This window comes from Cervus elaphus, chromosome 24, assembly GCF_910594005.1.
Source record: "Cervus elaphus chromosome 24, mCerEla1.1, whole genome shotgun sequence".
Taxonomy (NCBI): Eukaryota; Metazoa; Chordata; class Mammalia; order Artiodactyla; family Cervidae; genus Cervus; species Cervus elaphus.
In genome coordinates this window covers 50,078,796-50,101,108 of record NC_057838.1, presented here as the reverse complement: position 1 = coordinate 50,101,108, position 22,313 = coordinate 50,078,796, and the positions used below count along the sequence as shown (strand labels likewise).

Here is a 22,313-nt window from a genome sequence, read left to right as displayed (position 1 = left end):
TGCTTACATAAAATCATCATTTATTCAGAATTAGGCTCATTGTCTCAATGGTTCCAACAACTCAAGAATGCTTAAGAGGGTGGCTGGCTCCCATGAAATTTCTGAGAGTTTCACTGAGTTTATTACATTCAGGGGGAGGAAAAAAAAAATGGAGACTCAGTAGGTGGGGAATGCTATTTTAAGGTGTCCATGGAAGGGATCTGATTTTGAAGCTCCATCCAAACATGGATTTTGAAATTTTTGTTCTCTGCTGTGCTCCCAGTACCTACAACAGAACCTGGCACACAGCAGGTACTCAAGACATATGTGTTAAAATAATTAATTTATCAATATCTCATCGAAATAAATAAATTCACTTGGTCAACAAATATTTTCTATTTCTTGACTTTCGGAAATGTTGACACATTAAATTCAACAGGAACAATTTATCTGAGGTAGGACAGCAGGTGCTTAGATGGCTGGGCTTAGAGGGTCACAAAGACTGAATGTGAGGCCAGCTCTGCTGTTAGACGATATGAGACATGAGGAAGTTGACTAATGTTTCTGAGTCTCATTTTCCTCACATGTTAAGTTGAGAAAGGTGTTTGAGTCTACCCTCAGAGGTGGTTGTTGACAGGATCTGGTAAGGAGAATCTGTAAAGCACCCAGGTACCTGGCATATACTAGGTGCTCACCTTAGCTGTGAGTGGACGAGCAGGCTTCTCACCACTCTCAAAGTCAGTTGGTCTAACATTCTCAGAAAGCCAAGGCTGTCTCTACATTGATCATTAATGTTAGTTAGAGGTGGCCTCTTAAACCTTATTGTTTCTAGGAAGCTGAGAGTCCTTCCCAAGCTCTCTGCTTTATGCCTCTCCTCTGGCCCTGTATAATTAATTCCTAATCTCTGTCTCTGTGTTTTTGCTGGATGATGTTCCAATTTCTCTGTGGTCAGAACACACACTTAAATTCCCTGATAGATAGTATGTTTCTAGAGGGTACGTTCCTGATCTGTTATTTTCCCTGCCAGCTCTTGGAGGAGCCAGGTCCTTAGGAGGTATTTATTAACTGACTTACTCTGACACCTCCATCCCAGGAAACTTCCCATTGACTTTATTAAGGAGTCACACACATGGGGATTCAGATGGCATCTTGCAAATCCCAAAGTGGGAACATGTGCTCTTAGGGGGGAAAAAAATCTTATAAAAGGAAACAGAATTCTAGGTGCAGGTGTCTTTGGATACCATTCAGATTGTCTGCCTGTGTCTCCATACATGTCTAGGACCATATGCATTACATATGTTGTCTATTTTAAAATAAAACACTGCAGCGGTCCAGCTGTTCTAAATTCTGTTTCAAAGAACTTGTGGGTGCTTCTCAAGCAACACCATCCAGTCATCCTTGCAATGGCCCAGTCTGTTCTTTCACAGTGCTGAACATTAAAAACTAAATGCTCTGTGCAATCCCATTTTGCCCTGTACAAACGATTGGAACAGGCTGATGAGAGAAAAAGAAAACTCCAATGTTGACATTAGCAAGGGGAAAACAGCCCAGAGCAAAAGGGTGAGAAAGTCAATTCCTGGATTCAGGACACCTTGGGATCCATTTCTTTGCCAATGTTTGGCATGTGTCAAGGGAATGCAAATGAATTTAAATACTAGGCTGAGCAAAACAGAATTAGGAGGGGAAAGTAGAAGCTTAAAGCTCTAATGAGGTTTGGATTAGCTCTTGCTTTCAGAGACACATACCAATGTTCTTTTTCATTAGTATATGTGCAGTTTTTTTTTTTTTTTAACTTATTTAAGAAATCAAGGATTGACTGAATTTTAAGAATTTACTTCAGTCTTAACCTTTTTCAGACTTGGCTGAATAGTTGCTAACTCTTGCTTGGTTTGCAAGGGCTTAACATGTACTGAAAATGGGCTATGTAATTTCATAGGCTTTGGAGCAAGGGCATAATTCAACACATCTTCCAAACAATGCTACTTGTTTCACTTCTGGGCTTTAAATGTATAAAGATTTTGAAGTCCTCTATAGCATGGGCATAGGAGAATGACTTCACACTGAACTTAGATGAATAATGGTGCCTAAACAACATTTATAAATTTAAGGAACTATCAGTGGGCATCCATGATAAAGGAAAAGGCTGACAGACACACAGACTTCAGGAAGGCAGGTATCCTTTCAAGTGGAAACTAACTAAAATCTTTACCCCAAGTTTGCTTGAAAACAATTTTGGTGTGGCATTTAAGGAATATTGAGAAAATCACAGTTCCTGGAATGATATGATTATGTGGACTTTACACTCTCATTTAATCTGCTTAAATTTCAAGTGATGTTCCTCATTGACCATCCTATCATTTACCTGTTCTTTAACCCATCACGATGTTTGGGTTTACTTCATGTTTGATATTTTCTCCCTCACAATAGGAAAGCATGTATCATATTATTTCATGATCTCTTAATAGCAAGCATATTTGTGTGACCTTGTTTCTGATCCAAAAAAAATTTAGATAAGTTTTCGGTAAGGTCTACCAAATGGAATTTTCTTGAGGGGAGTGGATAATATAGTTTTTCAATTTTCATTTTATGGAGGCTTTATTATCCCAGCAGCTCAGGGAATGAACACAAAAGGTCAAATCTCTCTTTTTATTTTGTAATATTATATTTTAGAACTTTTTATAGGCTAGAGAAAAAATTCTGCTGTTGAAAATAAACTATGACTACGTTGCTAATAAATTGTCTGAGAGAGGCTCCTTTCTCTAATGAATCCCTTTGATAATAAACTAGAGGTAGCTGTTTTATCACTGAAATTTAGAGCACAGTTATGGCTGCTGTTACTCCTGATGGATGCTTGAGGCAAGAGAATAGCTAATGTAACTATAAAGTCATTGTGAACTCAAACTGCAAATTAAAAGGTGACTTTGTATCTTTCTTATATGGAAAATGTGTGCTTGTCATATCTGCTTGACAGTGTAAGAGTGAATGTATGGTTTGGACAATAACGAACAATGACAGTAGTCAACCTCATCAGAAGACATGAAATAAAGAAATGACAATGATTGATGGCAGCTGGCTGTTTACGGACTTTTCTAGAAGAGTTTTTCTTGGCATGATCAAGTAATAACCAGGGGATGTTGCTCCCTGCCTGAGCTCTGCACAGCAAGCAAAAGACTGGTCCTCCCCTGCCTGCTGCCCTTGAGAAACAACTTAATTCTTTCATGGTCCTTCAGTCAAGCTAACTTGCATGGCCAATACCGAAAGGCTTCCTAAGAAGCTATCAAGGGCCACACTGCATTTTGCAGAAATCACTGACAGGACAACCACGAGGATAAACATGTGATGTTTATTTCAATGTTCATTTGTGTGATTCTTCATTAGGCAAATGCTTCGAATAAAAATCATCAGAGATTTTTGTCAGTGATCAGGAAACAAATAAATGATCTGTAATTTTCCCTGCTTTACTTACAATTTACAGAGCACTTGATAATATTTTTATGGCACTGCAGCATGAGCTAACAAAATTTTCGAGAGTTAACTAATTAATAATGTCTCCTATAAGTCACTATAGGTCATGAAAATACTCAGTTGATTAGTGAACAATATGTTAGATGTGCCTGAAGTAGGTAACAAAGAAGTGACCCTTCATTTAATATGATCTATTGAGAGCCTACCACAGTATTTGGAAAATTTTGGACCTTACTGTGAGAGTCTATTCTTCTAAAAAGTCATGTACTTTACGGAGAGAAGAAATGTGATTTACAGTGTAGTTTGGGGTCATGCAAGTTAATGCTGAATTCATTCTCTGATGTTGCATTCCTGCAATGTAGTAATTGCAAGTTGACAATACAAGAAGATATAGCAAAAAATCTCCTCAGACAAAACTCTAGAAAGGAATTAGGCATATGACTATTTGGAAGTCTATTAGGATATCAATGTGTTGTTGTGCAAATACACATAATTTTACTAGAAAAAAATTCACTCAGTCATCTATTCATCCATCTTGTAGATTTTTTTTTTTTAAGTATAGCAAATCCTAAATTTTCACTAAGTTCACATTTTCCAGTAAGCTTTTAAAAATGCCTCATCAGACATGGAAAAGAAGGAAAGTTAAATTAAGAATTAAGTATCTGCTTGGAGTGGTAAAAAAAAAAATCTGTCTGCTAGCTAGGGGTACATTTATGCAAAAGAAAAGAAAAAAAAAAAAGGAAAGGAGGGGGAAAGCAAAATTAAGAAACAAAAAGAATCAAGGACTATTATTAAATGGTCAGGAGAAATGATGCGACCTACAACTTGTAAGTGAGCATTCAGAATACTTGAGTACATATTTGCCTGCTCTCTTGACCAATTTTTCTAGCTCCCTCTAATGTCAAGTTTTCCCTCAGCACATTTTTGGTGACTGACTTTTTCCTCTGTGAATAAAGGAACTGTATACTCTGTTTTAGTAATAACTTAAATAGTGAAGAGAATGGTTTTTCTAAGTTTTAAAGTTTCTTTTTTTTCCTCTTAGAGGTGTATTTTTAGAAAAATGAATACAAATACAAATGATGTAAAAAATGTTATTGTTGTCATTGTTCTTGGGAGAGCAGTGGAAAGAGATTTGAGACCACAGGTCTAAACCCTCCATGACATTGTGAGACTGTGAATCTGAAGTTTCTGTGAATACATTACATGATTTCAATTGTGTCCTCAATTTCTTGCTTTTGTGTGTGGTAGCTGCCTGTATTATATCTCTCTCTTAAAAATTAACCTCTATTGGGTCTTATAGTACACCCTCAATTTAGGCAGAATGAATTCTTTCATGTTCAAATGATGTATTTACTTTATTAATTGTGTTCTGCAATTTCTTAGAGTCTTGCTCAATTACCATCTTTGGGTTTCCTAGCCCACCTTTCTGTTTGTTAAGGTATCCATGGTTACCACACCATTGATTCTCTGACCATTCTAACCTTTGGAAAGGGAAAGGAAAAACAACAACAACAACACATCATCAGAGTGCAAAATGATCTGTTTTCAGGCATTAAGCAGTCAGGTAGCTGTGAATTCCATGAAACGAAGGCATTATTTGCCATTTCATTGTGATGTTCATTAATATTCTTGGAATTAAAAAAAATAGGAGATGTTAATGGTTGGCTTTACTCAGAGGATCATTTGATGCCAATATGAAAGCCAAGGAGAGGAGGCAATTATGCACACATCACATGCATCCTAGTTTCAGTATGGAAGCTTACATTTCCAACCTAAGGTCAGGAAAATTACATAAAAAGTTTTACTACAAAGTCTAGACATGAGGAAGATTTCAGAGGAGAGGGAGGAAGCACATTGCAGGTGTCAGATAATCTAGTCTGATTATCTGAGCTGTGCTAGCTATAGGGGAACACTTACCCTTCAGTCCAGCTAGAAGTTAGCAGGGTAAGAAGGAACAAACCAGAATAACATAAAGACTAGCAACAAGGCTCAGGAAAGCAGACAGGAGTTCTAACCTAGCAGCTAAAGTTCTTGGGTTCGAGCAAAGATTGAACAAGAAAACTTAAATGAAACAAAACAAAAAAAACAAGAAAACCAAAGCCAACCCCCTCCCCAAACCAACAGTAACCAAGGTCCCCCTAACTGCTGAAGGCTCTTCAGGTGGTAGCAAAGCTAGAACAATTCTCAAAAACATCCAACTTTAGGGATTTATGATGTGATTAACAGTTATTAGTTGAGAAACAGACATTAATATGAGACTCATTGCAAGTGATATATCAAATAATCATTGACCAAATAGCAAAGCTTAAAATTCCCACTCCCCTCCCAGTCTTGAGAACAGAGGTACTGATCTTTACTGTTCCTCTAACACACACTGGACAGGGATCAGGTGTTTCAATGAGAGGCCACTTGATATAACAAATTGTGGCAACACTCAATTATAGATTTGGATGTCATTTCCAAAGTAAGCAACATTTGCCTTAAGAAATTAGAAAATTGTAAGTATTTGTTGTAAAAAGTTGTACAGGTAAGCACTGACAATTTTTTTAAGTTTTAAACAAAAAAAAAAAAAAAAAGAGAGAGAGAGAAAATTAAATCAACAATAACACACACCAAAAAAACCACAAAAGAACAAAAAAGTTGTAAAGTTTGGTGGAACCCTCCCAAAATTATTTTAGAGTCACATAGAAACTAATGAATAGCAGGATCTATTTTTTTTCCAGTTTTCCCAATTCCATATAAATACTCCACTCCACTCTTAGACGTGTCTTTTCATTTTGAAATCGAACTTCTGAAATTGCAAAAGAAATAAAGTCTGCACCCAGAAGTCTGTCAAACTGAATTTAGAAAGACCCAAATAAACTCATGATTACAGTCAAGTATCCCAAACTGTAAAATGTTCCATTCTCAAATTTCCCTTGAGCAGACAGCGACGTGACAAGACTGGAGTGTTTATTTTTCTGTATCCAAAAAACCTCTTGCATTTTTCTGTTAGCTTCCCTTTGCCATGTAAATACTAACATAGTGATTACAAAGCTAACTCATTAAAAAGTTCTTCATCATTCACTTGCAAGGACGGCAGCTACTTTGAGTAAATATTCAAAACTGGGGATTTAATGAGATGTGCACAGAATCAAGTATTTAACAATGATCCTTACCTTTTAGAAGTCAACAAAATCTTTTTAAAATGCAATACTTGATTGTATTTACTCCTTCTGTTAGAGTCTGTGACTGGCAATGTTTGTGATGTGACAAAATAAACTGAGGTACAGACTGAGAAGCAAATGTCGGTGAAGGGTCAACACTTGCTATTTCTTACTAGTTGTGATTGTTTTCCATTTTTCTGTAATCTTGCTTTGCAGCACTGCTGCTGTTGCTGCTGCTAAGTCACTAGGTAACCAATTTGTCGCGGTTTGCCCAGGACTAAACAGTTTCTGGGACACAGGACTTTAATTGTCAGGGTAAGGCAAGTTTCGGCAAATTTGGATGAGCTAGTTAGGATTCTAAGTATGAATAAACACTAAATCTGACTTAGTATAAATCTAAACCTAATCTGTTTAATAGTGAGGGTTTGAATATAAAGGTTTAAATGCAGCTTTGCAATAACTGTTACATAACTTCACTCTACGGCAGACTCCGCTCAATATGACATATCCCCCACTCTCGGCAATTTTTGGGTTGTTTCGCACAACTACTCACTGACACCACAGAATGCAAAATTCTTGGATCCCGTTTGGATCTTTCTTGTGGGTTTTATATGCTCGTGACTGTAAGTGACTGGGGATCAGATACAGAAGTTTGGGTGGGTTAAATCCTGACCAGATTACGATGCTAGTTTCTAAAGTATGGGAACAGAGCCTCACTTTCTGGCACTCTGGACACAGTTTTCATTAAGTGCCTACACTAGCAACAGATAAAAGTCTGGAGTGGTTGAGGCTCTGTTTCAGGGGTAGTAAAGTAACCACGGGATTACTGGGTTTAACGCTAGTGGGTTGAAGCTCCATGTAAGGAGTGTCATTGACTGCGGGGTCAGAAGCATACAGTTGTGCAAAGTGAGCACTGCACAACTCGAGAGGCACCGTTCACCTTTTTATCTATGGGAAAAGAGCCTCCTGAAGGGCACAATCTGCGTGGCTGAAAGCAGTGGCCTCCTCCTTACAGAGCCTGGTAGGGGGGTGCACCTCATACTCTCTAGAGACCTTCTGTTCCCAGGCAGCGATGAGGAGGTAACAGAGAAGGGGGTGGCTCTGGCAGCAGGTTCTGGTAAATCCCAGGGGCATGACGTCCCTGACCTTTTCACTCACCTCCCAGCCAGCCTCACATGCTCTTGAGGGATTGATACTACTTATCCTCATCCCCAAATTTTAACTCTTAGAATTCTGCTTTGGGAGCACTATTTAATAAAAGCTTCCTCTGTCAACTAGGATAGTAACATACATCAACCTTGCGTGTATGCAAACAAATCTTCTAGCTGATGCCTACTGACCAGATTCTAATTTCATAGCTAAATGAATCCTACCCACAAAGGAAACTCTAAATCAAGAGCCCTAGTGTATTTCCATAAAGAGGCATGCATCCCCTTCAACAGCCTCTTTCAGTCATCACCTTTATAGAATCTGTGTCTGGTCTCCATTTCATTTTACCCCTGAATTTCCATTCTCTTTCCTATACTAGTGAGAAAAAAGTGGACTGATCGCGAACCAAGTACTAGGTTCTTAATCTGGGGAGACAATAGAACAGAGACACTGAATGTAAGGTGAAATGACTTCAGAAGAAATGGAAAGTATTTGGAAATAAAACCAAGATTTTCCAAATATCACCTGTGATACATGTTTTATGAGGTTGATTTAGATGGTGATCATAATTAGGCATTTTTGTTTCCTCATACACAGATAATTCCATCTCAGAGGGATATGATATGATGTGTTGTTTCAAAATTCATTTATAAGGAGTCTGTCAGGCCAGGTGAAAGAAGGGCTACCATTACAGAGGAATTTTTATAATTAAGTTAATATTGGGAATGTTTTATTTCAACTAATGACTAAACCATTTACAAAGAGATGCTTCTTTTCTCTCTTTTTGCTCTCAGATAAAGTTAAGTGTCATAAATGTTACAGGAAAAAAGAGTAGGAAACTTTGGTGGTGGTCATGATCAGAAGGGCTATCCCTCCTCCCCTGAGCCCTTCCTCGACTTCTTATTTGTTTAGGGTTTTCTGTGTGGAAACCCGCATGATTGTGTGATTATTTACACTGTCCCAGAGGGAAAGCATCTTCCTTTAAAAAAAACCATCAGTACAGGACAAGAATCCCTGGCAGCACCTGATGGGTAGTATTTGTCATTCAACAAGAATGTTTCCCCACCAGCAAAGGTGTAACAAGATTTAAGAACACAGTCTGGTTAAATAGAAACAGACATGGCAGTGGAATTCATCAGAATTCCCTTACCTCTACTTAGTTGCTATAGTGACAGAATTATGTGGTCCATGTTTTAAGAACAACTGAGGGGAGACTGTATGAAAGCCCTGGGTTCAAGGTCAGGTTTCCGATGAGGGATTTTCACACTTGCTTTCCCTTTTGCTGCGATTCTTTTCCCACAGATGTCTGTGGGGGTAACTTCCTATCATTTGGGCTTAAGCTCAGATCATCTGTGTTATATTTCCTCCTTCCACTCTCTCACCAATGCATGACATTCTTTATGGTGTTTCTCAGTGTGTGAAACTATCTTACTATTTTTTTTTTTAACTTGGTTTACTGTCTAGACTTCCCCACAGGGCTGGAGGTATCCTGAAAACAGGTATCTCCTTGTCTTCCTCATCAACATGTCTCATCACCTAGACAGTTGCTCAGTGAACTACACTGAATGAGGAGGTGCCATGCTAAAGACAAGACTCACCATGATTATTGCTGAAAACTGACATATACCTGATCTATTTCTAATTGACCTGTCTTCAGGGTATGGCAGACATCTTTACTTAGGGTGAATGCTTGTAACTGAAATGAATCTGGTGCTTTACGTTTCCAGTGTTTCCATTTTATTTGTCTCAATAAATATCTGCAAGAGCATGCTGTCTTTCATCCTACCCTGTGGATCCAAACTGTCCTAAGATCAAAACTATCTTGGTAGCAAGACGGCATGGTGAAAGGGCAAGAAATTAAAACTAATGCTAACCTATAGAGAGGAAGAGACTGGAATATGAACTGGGACTGTTTAAGGAGATGGTTTCATTTCTGGGTTCTGGTATTTTAGCTCAGAATGGGATTTTAGATACTGTGTTATTTTCTTGTGTGTGTTCCTGTGTCCCCCCATCCTCTCCTACTGCATGTGATAACATCATCATCTATTTTTAAATGGTTTTAAGTTGCATATTAAAATTTATTTCACATTAAGCTCTATTTTAAAGTTACTTTTGACAGGAAGAAATGAGGCAAGGACATACATAACCTACTATATTTGAAGGACTCAAACAAATACCTGTTTGGCTGTGCATTCTAAACTCTCATCAAAACAAAGAGAGAAAAATTCACCTGAAACATATTTTTCTTTGTTTAGTCCTGGAGGAGGGGATTGTCAAGTATTGCACTTTAAAATTACTTTTATCTAACATTTTTGTCCCAACTCTCCCCCTTTGAATTAACTTTTTTTTTTTTTTAGGCAAACATGATTTTGAGCATCCTTAATATGAAAGCAACTAGATTTTCTAATTCAACCTTAGAAGACTGACTTTACTCTACAGAACTAGTTTTAACAAATGGCATATTTACTTACAAAATTGGGAGATGGGGGCGTCCAACTGAGGCACATTCCCTCCCTTGGCGTTCAGTTTCTGGACTTGGGTTGGGGGCACAGGCTTGTGTGATTGCCCAGTGGCCCGATACATGGCCTGGACCCAGAGAATGCGATCTTGCTCATCATCACTTGCAAATATCACGGTGTCTCCTTCTTTGACTGCATTGAAGAAGGCTCGGCCACCCTCCAAACCTGGGTTAAAAGGGAAGAAAGACTACTAAGTCGAGCTGCGATGTTTTCAGCAGGACTAAGCTCTAAGCGGCAGTCTCTATGCTTTTCCTTGGGCTGGAGAAAAGAGGCGCATCTGTTTATCTAACTATAGGATAGCAAGTTTGATACCATGATGTCCAAGAGGCATTTTGAGCCTGGCTGTTGTCTCCTGCCACCTTTGTTTTATTGGGGACAGAGTCGTCAACTGAACTGCCTAATGGCAGGGTAAGTATTCGTCTATAAACATACCATTACTTTTCTCATTTTTAAAAACAAGCCAAACGACGACAACAGAAACACCTCCTGACCCCGCCTCTCAAGTCCACAACCTCAGGGACCTTTCGGACTCCTGATTTTTCTCTTGCTGCCCATTCCAATGAAATTCTGAAGACTCTACTTTCAGGACATTACAACAGAATTTGACCCCTTCTTCCTTCTCCAGGGCTGCCACTCAATTCACCCACATTCACCTCTCACCTGGATTATTCTAGTAGCCTCCTAACTGATCCATCTGCCTCCACCCACACTCTCTATACTTGACCCTCTAGATGGAAGCCAGGGTAATTGGTTTAGCACAAGAGTCAGGTTGTGCCATCCCTCTGCTCAAAACCTACCAGGAGCTCTGCATTTCACTTAGAGGAAAAGTCTAGGTTCTGACAAGGCCTGCCAGACCCCCCGTGAACTGATTCCCCACCACTTCCACCTGCCTCTCTTACCATATGCACCCTGTTCACGCAGCCATGATAGCCTCTTGCTGCTCCTTGAACACTCCACGTGCATTCTGCCTCAGGGTCTTTGCACAGAGCTACTGCCTGTGCCTAGGGCTCTTCCTCCAGTTATTTTCAGGAGTCACAACCTTGCCTCTTTCATGCCTTTGCTCAGACATCACATGCTTGTTCAGGCCTTCCCTGACCATTACCTCTCCTTACTCACCTCTCTTCTCTTGCATTCTTTTGCTCCAAAGCTCTTACCACCTCAAAAAAATTATATAATTTACTTCCTAAAGGCACAGAGTTTTTGCCTCTTTTGTCCACTGCTGCATCCTGGTACCCAGCACTATGCATGGCAGACAGTGAGTGCTCAATAAACACAAGTTGGATGAATGAATACTCTGCAGACCCATTGTGTCCCATAAGCAGTTCTCTAGGTTAAAATTTAGAGAGAAGTGGGCAAAAGAAGCCTCTCTCTGGGCTCAGGCCAGAGCTACATTGTGTGTGTCAACATATTTCAAAAGCCCATATTTTTGGGGTGACTGGGACTCTCTGTCCATAAACAAAGCTTCATATCTTCACCAGTTTCCTCATCATTCCTCTACCCTCAAACTCTCTCTTTAAAGGTGAAAGGGGAGTAAGTGGAGTAGTTAGAATCCCTAAACCAACAGGGCCCAATTGCCAACCTATTTGACACTTGCCTTGGGAAAGACTGCTGGTGATATTGAGACTTATCTATTGTACCGACAATATTAATTCAAATGTCTACTTCATAAGAATGGGTGTGTGTTAATAATTTTGCACTTAGAACTGCCAGGGATTATAGAACAGTAAAGAGCATCTTTTTTATATGAAGAGTTGAGGGGTACAGCAATTTCAATAAAATATTTTTTGTGGTTGTGATTATGAAGCAATAGTTTGGTTCTTTTCTTACAGAGAGCTTTAAAATGTGTGATATGGATAGGATGGTGTACAGTGAGCAAGCTGGGAAAACCTGATGAAATGGATGGACAGCACCGTAAGAAGGAAAATTCTGCAGAGAGAGAGAGGAAGAAGAACTTTGAGGAATGCTTTAAGCTCTGAAAAGTGGGTACCAAGGAGCTAAAAGAAAAGAATGGGTTCAGTAGAGCCTCTGCAGTCCAGTCTCATGGTAACCCCTGGGATACGGTACTGTGATAGTGCAGGGGAACTCCAGGCCAGCCACCACTGGACGGGACCTTTCCCCTGCCCCACCACCTCGCATTTACTACCAGGGCCTGAAGCTCAGAATAGGGACATTGCGTTCTTGGAGCTACTGTCAGAAAGTCCTTTCATGGCGCTGACTCAGGAAGGAGAGAGGTAAAGGTGCAAAGATGCTAAGTAGTGTTGAGATCTTTACGGACTCCTCCCAACGGCCTTACGAAGTGTGAACATGTGCCCATGTACTCAGTCGCTCAGTCCTGTCTGACTCGTTGCGACCCCATGGAGTATAGCCCGCCAGGCTTCTCTGCCCATGGAATTTCCCAGGCAAGAATACTGGAGTGGGTTGCCATTTCCTGCTCCAGGGGATCTTCCCGACCCAGGGATCGAACCCACATCTCCTTCATCTCCCACAGTGGCAGGCAGATTCTTACCACTGCACCACCTGGGAAGCCTGTAGAGAATGTACATTAGTGTCCTTATTGTGTAAATGTGGAAACTGGGTCAGAGAGAAGGAGCTAACTATCCCATGAACACAAAGTGGAGCTGTGAGGATGGGAGCTGGGCTGCTGACCCCAGCTGTCTGACTCCAGCGCTGACGATCACAGGCACAGTCCCGGACCACTGCAGGACCCCGTCAGCACACCTGGCGTGCAGCAACTGCTCTCAGAGGATGGGTTACTGACAACAGAGTGGAGCCTGACCATGGGGTGATGAGGCCAAGAGAAACCTGTAAAGCAGGAGAAGCAACGACAGTGACAGCAGTGAAGAGCAACAGAGCTCTTCCAGAAAGCCTGGGAGACCAAGGACACACCAATGAGAATGAGGAGAAAGCAGAGCAACTAGCTCAAAGAAAACCAAGGAAGAGAAGACGACACGACGTGTGCTCCCAGGCAGCATTCTTAAGCAAGGCAACAGATCCTGGGGACAGAATCTGCAAAATGCAATGTATGATAATGTCTGGGCTCTCCATGGAACACCCCACAGGGACTGACCTTCAGGAACAAGAGGACATGTCTGGGAATAAATGGAGGCAGCCCAGGCAAGGAATGCTGGCCAGTTCCCTTGCCAGGGATGGCTGTTTCAACCACACACATGGACATAGTCTATTTAGGGTGGTAAAGTTGTTGAAGATTTAATTTAGTCATTGAAATTGTGCCACTGAATTATTCCAAATGAATATCCTCTTATTTGAAGACTTCCTTATTTAATCTAATAGGAACTGAGAGATTGTTACATACTCTTTGAACCATACCCAGGGAAAGATAAAGGGAAGCAGTTTCATCTTTAGATTTAAATGAAGGACCTAAATGTAAAAACTACTTACAGTTATTTACCAATTCCCCAAACCAACCTTTCAAGGACCCTATACTGGAATAGTTGATTTAGAGCCGAAGCTTATATCTGGGTGACTGCTGCATCCCAGGCTGGTACAAAGGCAAGGATGTCTATGCTGTGAGGCTATCTGCCCCATCTCTACCAGTTGGTTCCACTGACAACCAGAATAAAGCCAAGAGGAGGAGAAGGACAGATGGACCCAGAGGTCTGGCTTCATGTGCACACTCACCTTTCAGGCAGCAGTAGGGGAAGACTTCTCAAATCTCTGAGAACACTGGCCAAATTGTGTATTAATTACCCTGATCTTCAGCTGGCAAACTTTAGTGCCCAAAACAGTCTCCTAGAGTGCTTATTTATTTATTATTTAGTGACTGACTGATGTGGGCCATTTTTAAAGTCTTTATTGAATTTGTTACAACATCGCTTCTGATGTTCTTTTTTTTCTCCGGGGCAGGAAGGCATATGGCATCTTAGCTCCTTGACCAGGGATCAAATGTGCACTGAAAGGCGAAGTCTTAACTACTAGAAACCAGGGAAGTCCCCAGGGTGCTTATATGAACGGGAGGATTCTGGTTCTTGGTTAGGTCTAGGGTTCAGGAACTATTATTTTTCACAATCACTCTTTAAAAAATTCTAGGTTAGATTTTTCCCATGACAATTGGGAGTATCTGAATCTCCATTTTCAATCAAACGTTGCTTTGAAAATAACTAGGACTTGGCACACAGAAAGGCAGAGAAGACTCTGCTTATTATTCTCAAGAACATAATCACTTTGGTTTCCATTTACATCCTTGGTAAAGGAATTTATAAATTATATCCCAGGGGATCAATGTGAGGAAAAAGAAGAGGAGCTTTTATAATGTACGTGCAGAGCTACTCCTTTTGCATGTAGACGGAAGAGCCATCTCCCCACTGTAGAGAGGTCCGCTCGCGTCCGTACGAGAAGATAACAACTCGAGCTTCACTACAGCTGCACACATAGCTATGTTTTACTGCAGGTGCCAAAGGGTGAGGCGCGTTAGACCTCAAGTCCCAGCGCTGCTTCCTGCTTTACAAAATTAGATGATAATTCTGGTCCTATGTACTTGGTGGACTGCAGTGAAATCCAAATGCTATCATGTAGAGGAAAGGAAAAGGGAACTGGCTTAAAAGGAGGTAGTGTCACAAGATAGCACTGTTTTTCCTTCTCATACTGGTCCCTGAGATTCCCACTTTAAAATGGAGGTCTTGGGAAAAAGGGACTATATCTCTGAAGGGCATGCCGTGATTTGAGAAGAAACCACTGTAGAATGCCACGAGGGTTCGTTTCTTAATACAGGGGCCACATCCTTTGCTCAAGCTGTTGCGTGAAACTGGCTCAGACTCCAAGGTCCTGTTCATGAGGAGGGATTTCCAGGATGAGGCTTTAAAGTCCTGACACATCTTGCGTGGTCAGCTCTGTATCATGCTCTGGCAGGACATGAATTATCTATGGAGGTCTGAGGGGGCAGGTCTGGTCCAAAGCACTCGGGAGTGGCAATTCTGACGCCCACTGAGATGATAATTTTCCCAAGTGAACTGGGCCAGAGGTCTTCCCAGTTACACCTTTTCAGGTTAACGCCCCATCTTCTCTCAGACTCGTGTTTTTCCTTTATGTGTATTTTGTTGCATGTGGAAGAGCAATATGGGAGTAGAAAAAAAGGTTTTGGGCCAAATAATGCAGTATGGTTGGAAATGCTTTCCTTGTGCAGATTTGGCATAAAAATAAACTTCTCTGGGAGAGGGCTGTTGGTGCCTGTTGCTCATTAATATGCTGAAATGATTTCGCACCCCCCCCCCCCATTTTGAAGGTTCCTTGAGGCAGATTTCTATTCATTTTTTTTTTCTTTCTGGGAAAAAGATAACATGGGTTTGGAGAGAGGTGTGAGAGGGCAGGATGTGGAACTTATGCAATACAGAACTTCTGAGAAATACTACCATTTGTGTGGTTCTCTCAGTTACATAAGGCTGAGGAGTTTGGATGTCTACGCTGCGGACTGGTGTCTTTTTAGGAGGAAAAAAAAAGGTTTAGAGAAGACTTTCAAGTACTATCAGATAACTATGACTTGTACTTAGCAAATGTGGACCTATAGGGCAGGTTTACCTGCACAGGAGACACGATGCCTGCCAAGCACACATCACTGGTCAATCAGACACACACACACACACACACACACACACACACACACACACGCGTCATAGGAGTACATGTAGGACTTCTCTTTCAGGATTTCTACTGAACATTCTAGGGTGGAATTAAAATTTGAGGTGGGCACAGCTACATCAAAGAAAAACGTACTACATTTTCATTTTGGTTTTATGAGGATCCCCTGAATCAAACCAAAGCCCTGGACTGGAATCGGCACTTCTTCATTCAGGACAGAACCTCCAGGGGATGGTGAACTGTGGCCGTGGCGCCCTAGTAACTTGGCTCAGTTCGTGTCCAACATGCAGGGAAGGGAGAGAGTTTTGTGGGTTCATGGCCTAGCAGGCGGGCAGGTACCTGGCTGGGGGTCCGTGTAATCCACAGTGTAGCCATCCAGTTGGAGAAGTTCCTGAGGCTCGGCTTTTTTCTCCCGGTAACTGCACATGGCAAACGTGTACTGACTCACCTGAAAAGGAGAAGCAGAGACGTGTGAGGTTGATTTCCTAGAGCCTGTCTTCCTTGAATAAACCTTCCCCATTCAAGCCTGTCCTTTCCCCTGAGGCCCTGCACTCCGGAGCTGGGCTCAGATTGCATTTTTCCATATCCTGCCTATGTGACTTGAAGCAAGTTAAGAGACTTCTCTGGTCCTGATACCTCACCTGTAGATGGATATAATCTGAGAACCTACTTTGTTGCTGGCTTATTATGTAGACTGAATGAGTTCATACGTGAAATGCATTTCAAATCTTTTCTTGATGCTTAGGAAGTGCTTGAGAAAAGTTAGCTATTATCATTACTGCTATATTTTAATTGGCTAAGCTACATGAAATTCACATTTGGGTAGGTCAAAACTGGTTGCATAGCAGCAATTTTATAGCTTTTACCTACTATGACTTTGGCCCCAGCTCTGGCTGAGGCTGTCATGCTCTCAGACTCGACACAGGTCTTTCAGTCATAAGTTAGGGACTAGTTTTTTATTTACACCCGCCTCCATTTCTTTTAGTATTTTATGTTTTGCAGGTCAATTCTCTGCACTGAGCCACACATCTCATTTCTTCCTCGCCTTTCCCACAGAAGGAGTGCCTTTGGTCGCTTTGAAAAGTCTTCCCTTCATCTCAGACAAGTGTAGCAGTGACACGCTGTCAGAAGCAATGAGTGCTTGATCTCTGGGCGCCAGTCACAGGAGAGCCACCCTCAGCCCCTGTCCCTCACCAGCCTCCGCCCACGTCAGTGCTGGGTGCATGCTCCACTGCTGCAGGCCGGCCTTCAGGATCCTGTCGCCACAGTGCATCCAGACCCAGCATGGATACTGCATCCAGCCTGTCTGCAAGGAGCCCAGGGAAGAGCATGCATCCTTCAGGCTTCAGGTTAAAAGCTCAGGGGCATATTTGCCATCCATGGATGTCAAATGTCTTGGAAGAGTGCCACATCCCTCATCTGTTAGTTCCCTTTATTAAAACAGACATTTACTAAGTGAACTTTGATCCCGGCAGGGGATATTTTTTTTATCTCCTTCATGGGTCAGATTTGTCCTTTTTTCAAATGGTAAGAAATTAGAGCTCTCAAACCCTGCATATATCTCCCACAGTCCCTGGCCTGAAGGTCCCAGCGGTAAGATAACAGGAGTCCTCAGGAGAATGTTTCACTGGTTGGTTTATCTCTTGCTGCCCTCTGTTGGTTCCTGATGAAAACTTTCTGACTTGGATTTCTTTACTGTGCTTATAGTTTACAGAATCTGTTCCTTATACTGCAGGGTCTCGATGGGCTTCAAGGGAAACATAAAGCCGCAAAGAGTATGTTCCTAAGTGGACATGTATTATGCTTTGTATTAAGCATCTTCTTCTAAAAAGGAGGATTAAGAATGGAAGCTTTGCGTAGGGGTCACACAGGCCTGGGACCTCATCCCAGCTCTCCTAAGTTCTCATACATGTAACTCAGAGTCCTTATCTGTATTTTACCTGTCTTATTGTGGCCGAAGAATAAATTGAGTGGTGAAGGGTTTTTTACATTGTGTGTGATATTCACCTGGCAAATATTCAATATATGCATTTATGTAAGCAGTTTCCTTGCATCTGGCACTACTTTCTCCTACAAAGTAGCTGAGCAGGTGTATTTGACTACCAGATTATAAGTCCTTTGAAGGCATGCCTAGAGAATCATACATCTTCATTATATTCCCCTTGCCATGAGCAAAATCTACGATGAAATGGGCATTCACTAATTGAGTCTGATTGATCCCTGAAAAATGAGTATTATCATCCAATAAAGAGGCTTCCCCCCTTCCAGATTTACATATGTTACTCCAGTCCATTACTGATCCCAGAGACAACTGATTCTCCAAACCCAAGAGTAAACAGATATTGCTGAAATTGCTCTGCAATGATATTCTTTACCTCTCTGGTACCCTGGACATTTTATAGCACGTTAACGTGATGATCAGCCAGACAGAGGGTTGGGGACATTTATCTGAGATCAGTGAAACATCACAACAGAAAGGTGCTACCTCAAGGTTCGGGCATTTACTATTACCACAGTTTGGGGCTTTCTGACTTCTACTTAGATCCTTGCTTCTTGGAGAGCCGTACGCTGCTGCCCCCTTCTGGTAATACTGTTGAAGTTGTTCCAGACAAATTTTGGGCTCAAAGAAACCGGCTTATCAGGACCATTTTAATAAGGAATTTGGCAACTTACTTTAGGAAAAAAAAAAAGGAGGAACGAAAGAATGATTTATTTTTGAATATTTCTAATTATTGCAAGGAACCTCAGATTTTCTAGAGCTCTTCAAGTGTGAGGGAACAGCAAGGGTTTGGGACTTGCTAAACTGTTGTAAAAGGAGGCAAAAGGAGAAGGGGACAGTAGAGGATGAGACGGTTAGATGGCATCAATGACACAATGGACATGAATTTGAGCAAACTCTGGGAGGTAGTGGAGGACAGGGAAGCCTGGCATGCTACAATCCATGGAGACGGAAAGCGTCGGACATAACTCAGCGACTGAACAACCATGAAGTCTTGCAATCCCTGACCTGCCGGAGTTTGCTGCATGCAGAGGCTCCTCGAGAATGAAGCCAGTTTAGGGGAAAGCACGGTCAAGAGACTCTAGAAGCAATGACGCTGCTCCAAAATCAGTGCGTGGATGGATGAATGGATGATACATGAATAGGTAAGAGATTTGTAATTAAAAAAAGATTTGTAATGAAACAAGTGCAGTAAAATGCTAATGAAAGAATTTAATCGGTGCTTTTAGAGGTTTTCACTGTAAAATTCTTTCAATTTCTCTGTATGTTTGAAAATGTTCTTGATAAAATAGTAGGGAGAAATTAAAAGATAACAGGAAAAAAGCAAAGAAATGGTTCAGATAGAGAGACTGAGTCTTGGTGACTTTGTTTAAGCTCTGGACCCAGCTATGCCAGAAAAACTCTAGCTAATTAGTAATTTAATAACTAACCAATATAATTCTTCTAAAACTTAAGCTAATTCAGGTTGATGATTGTTGTTTACAGAATATAAATGTAAACATCTTTCAGGGCACTTGTGAAGTTGAGTGGGAAGAATGAACATTCATTCAGCAATAAATCATTCACATACTCCATGTCTTACAATTCACTTTCATGGTTAACTTAATATTGATTTCTTGGTGGTAACTATTGTGTTATGAGGTGCTTTACATTATCAGGCAATATGCTAGCTTATTCAGATTTAGATTTTTAGAAAGTTGGAATGGTCAGAATTTAGGGACGTTATATTATTTCTATATTTTCTCAGGGCTTCCCTGGTGGCTCAGATAGCAAAGAATCTGCCTGTGATGCAGGAGACCTAGATTCGATCCCGGGGTTGGGAAGATCCCCTGGATAAGGAAATGGCAACCCACTTCACTATTCTTGCCTGGGAAATCCCATGGACAGAGGAGCCTGGCAGGTTAAGTCCATGGGGTTGTAAACAGTCAGACACAATTGAGTGACTAAAACTTCCACTTCACTTTCATATTATCTCTAGGGAATCAGAGACAAGATATTATTTTGGGACTACATTGGCTCTAACTGAGGCAAGGGAGAGAGCTATGGGCCGCTGTATCCGCACAGTTTCCTCTGAGAGTGTGGCGCTTTGGAAGACACCTGCAATCAGAAGGCCCGTGTGAGTCTGCACACTGGCTGTCTATGAGCTGCTGCTCCTGGGCGGGCCATGTAAGCAGCCTCAGCTTCTGTCTCCTCCTGTGTGGAACCTGCGTGGCGGTGGGGGTAAGATGGGTCCTCACTACAGTACAGAAACATTGTGAAGACCAGCTTGATAAACACCTTGTAAACTCCGAGAGGCCGTAAAGTAGAATTACTAGCATTATTAGAGAAATCATAGAAAGGTGCTAAAAGGGGACAAGTATCTCAGAAATAATTTGGCTGAAGACCAGTTAAAAACTGATTTTAACAAGAGATCACTGGGGCAAGATGATAGAGGTGAGGCTTTCTAATCTGATATGGGTGAGGAGTTGGCTGCGTCCACTCCTCCCATTCCAACCCAAGATGGGAAGCTCAAAATTGGAGCTAATCTTCATCTTTAGCAGTGGTCTGGTCACAGTTCCTGACAATGGTAATCAATGTGCTTGGTCCTGACCATGGGCCACGCAGTTACTCTGATGCCCATTTTCTTGGAGAATATACACTCTAAGAGAGCATAGTCTACAAGGAATGAGAGACTTGGTTTAACAGGGACAATGACTTTTGAGTGGTGTTTCTTCACAGGTGGTCTCTGGACACCCTGCACCAGCACCTCCTGGGCTGCACATCAAGGACACAGGTTCCTGAGCTCCATCTCAGAGTCTTCTCTGTGTCAGAGGCTTTTGCATGCCTCCCTAATCTGCATTTTAAACAACACGCAGTCCAGGCAGTCCAGGTCCGTAACCGGAAAATACAGTGGAGCAACACTGAAGTCTCTGTCACAGAAACCCCCTGAAACGGCTTCATTCCCATCAGGGCCGGGGGTGCAGGCTCCAGTCACACTCACCATCATTTTAGCCTTGATCCTCAAACATGGGAGTTGCTGCTTTGGCTCAACACTCCTCAAAGGGTGGCCTTTGTCCCTGATTAGTAGGAAGTCCATTTATAAGCTATTTTTGTGTTCCCGAGGTAGTAGCTTAGCTCTAAAAGGAAATCTCACTAAGACAGAATGCAAAAATTCTGCATTATGGACAAAAAAGGAGACCATGTGCGTGTGTGTGTGAGAGAGACAGACAGACAGACAGACAGACAGCTGGGGTGGGAGAGGAGACGGACTCTGAGGAGACTGATGTTGGCTATGTTCTCTCTTTAGGCTTTCCAAACAATTTTCCTTGTATTAAATCTAATGGAACTCACGATCCTGTTGGAAATTATGCATCACCAAGTCTCTATAAAAAAACACTCCGTCTGCATGGAGAGGAAACACTCATTGAGTCACATGGGTAGCTGTGCTTCCCGAGTGGTGGCTTCACGTTGTCCACAGAGACCCCTCTGAGGCTGCTGGGGAGTCAGGGCAGGACAGGGTGGGGGGATCTGCTTCCTTCCCTGGCTCCCTCAGCCATCCCCAAATTTGATCAGACCGGATCTCCTGTTTGTTTTTGGTCGCACCACACACATGTGGGATCTTAGCTCCCCAAGGAGGGATGGAACCAGAGACTCTGCAGAGGAAGCATGGAGTCTTAACCACTGGACCACCAGGAAGTCCAGGTTCTCCTGTTTTTACTTTTGCATGTTGGGTGTCAGTGGAACAGTGTGGTGGCTGAAAAGAAACTCAAAATCATGTCTGTTAGACTGGATTCCACACCACATGCAGCTACCTGGTGCCAATGGTCACCACTTGGACCACTATCTTTCTCTTCAAGCAACTTGGGGTATTTTTGGTTTCCCTGAATTGGGCCAGGATTTGGGGCCTTGAACTTCTCTCTTGCAGTTCTGTTGGCATTGGCATTGATACAAAGTGCTGAAGTTTTTGTTTATCACTTTCACAGAGTGCCTGTAAGTGTGATCATCTAAACAGCAGAGATGAAAATATGAGCAGAATCCAAAAGTGATGCAGTATTTTCCAGGCAGGCCACTAAAACTGCTTTGAGACATTGTTGTAGTGGACAGGACAAAAATGTCAACAAAACCTGAGCTCTCCTCCTGGCTCCCCCATTACCTTGTTGATGGCAAGGCTGTCGTATCACCTCTGTAAGCCACAGAAGGTGTTAAGGGAGGCACTGGGTTTACACTGAAAGAGAAGGTTTAGTTTGGGGGATCCCTGTACCCAATGTACTGCAAGGGCTCTTTAAAGTGAATGAGGATCACGTGTACATGAAACATCTCACAAAATCCTTGTAGGAAAGATGCTGAGCTTTAGGCGGGCCTCTGATGCCCTTTCATGATTTTCAGAAGGGAGCTCAGAGCTTGCTTTGTAGCTACTGGGTGATTCTTATCTTCTTTTGGTGGAAGGCTTGGTGTGAAAGCCCTAAAATGTCTGTGTTCCAGCTG

The 22,313-nt window shown here is 41.8% G+C and overlaps 1 protein-coding gene across 11 annotated transcripts in view; it reads right to left on the bottom strand.

Moving 5' to 3' along the window:
- The window catches only part of CADPS (calcium dependent secretion activator), a 473,148-nt gene that overhangs the window by 140,418 nt on the left and 310,417 nt on the right, over positions 1–22,313 (bottom strand). For 8 of the 11 annotated variants that reach the window (XM_043886637.1, XM_043886639.1, XM_043886642.1 and 5 more), the window contains exons 10-11: positions 16,190–16,298; positions 10,211–10,423 (exon numbers count right to left, since the gene is read on the bottom strand). In XM_043886637.1, the coding sequence (XP_043742572.1) occupies positions 10,211–10,423; positions 16,190–16,298 (322 nt within the window). Of the gene's footprint in view, positions 1–5,361; positions 5,374–10,210; positions 10,424–16,189; positions 16,299–22,313 lie in introns of all 11 variants that reach the window. The other 3 variants (XM_043886632.1, XM_043886641.1, XM_043886634.1) reach the window with 1 other exon arrangement.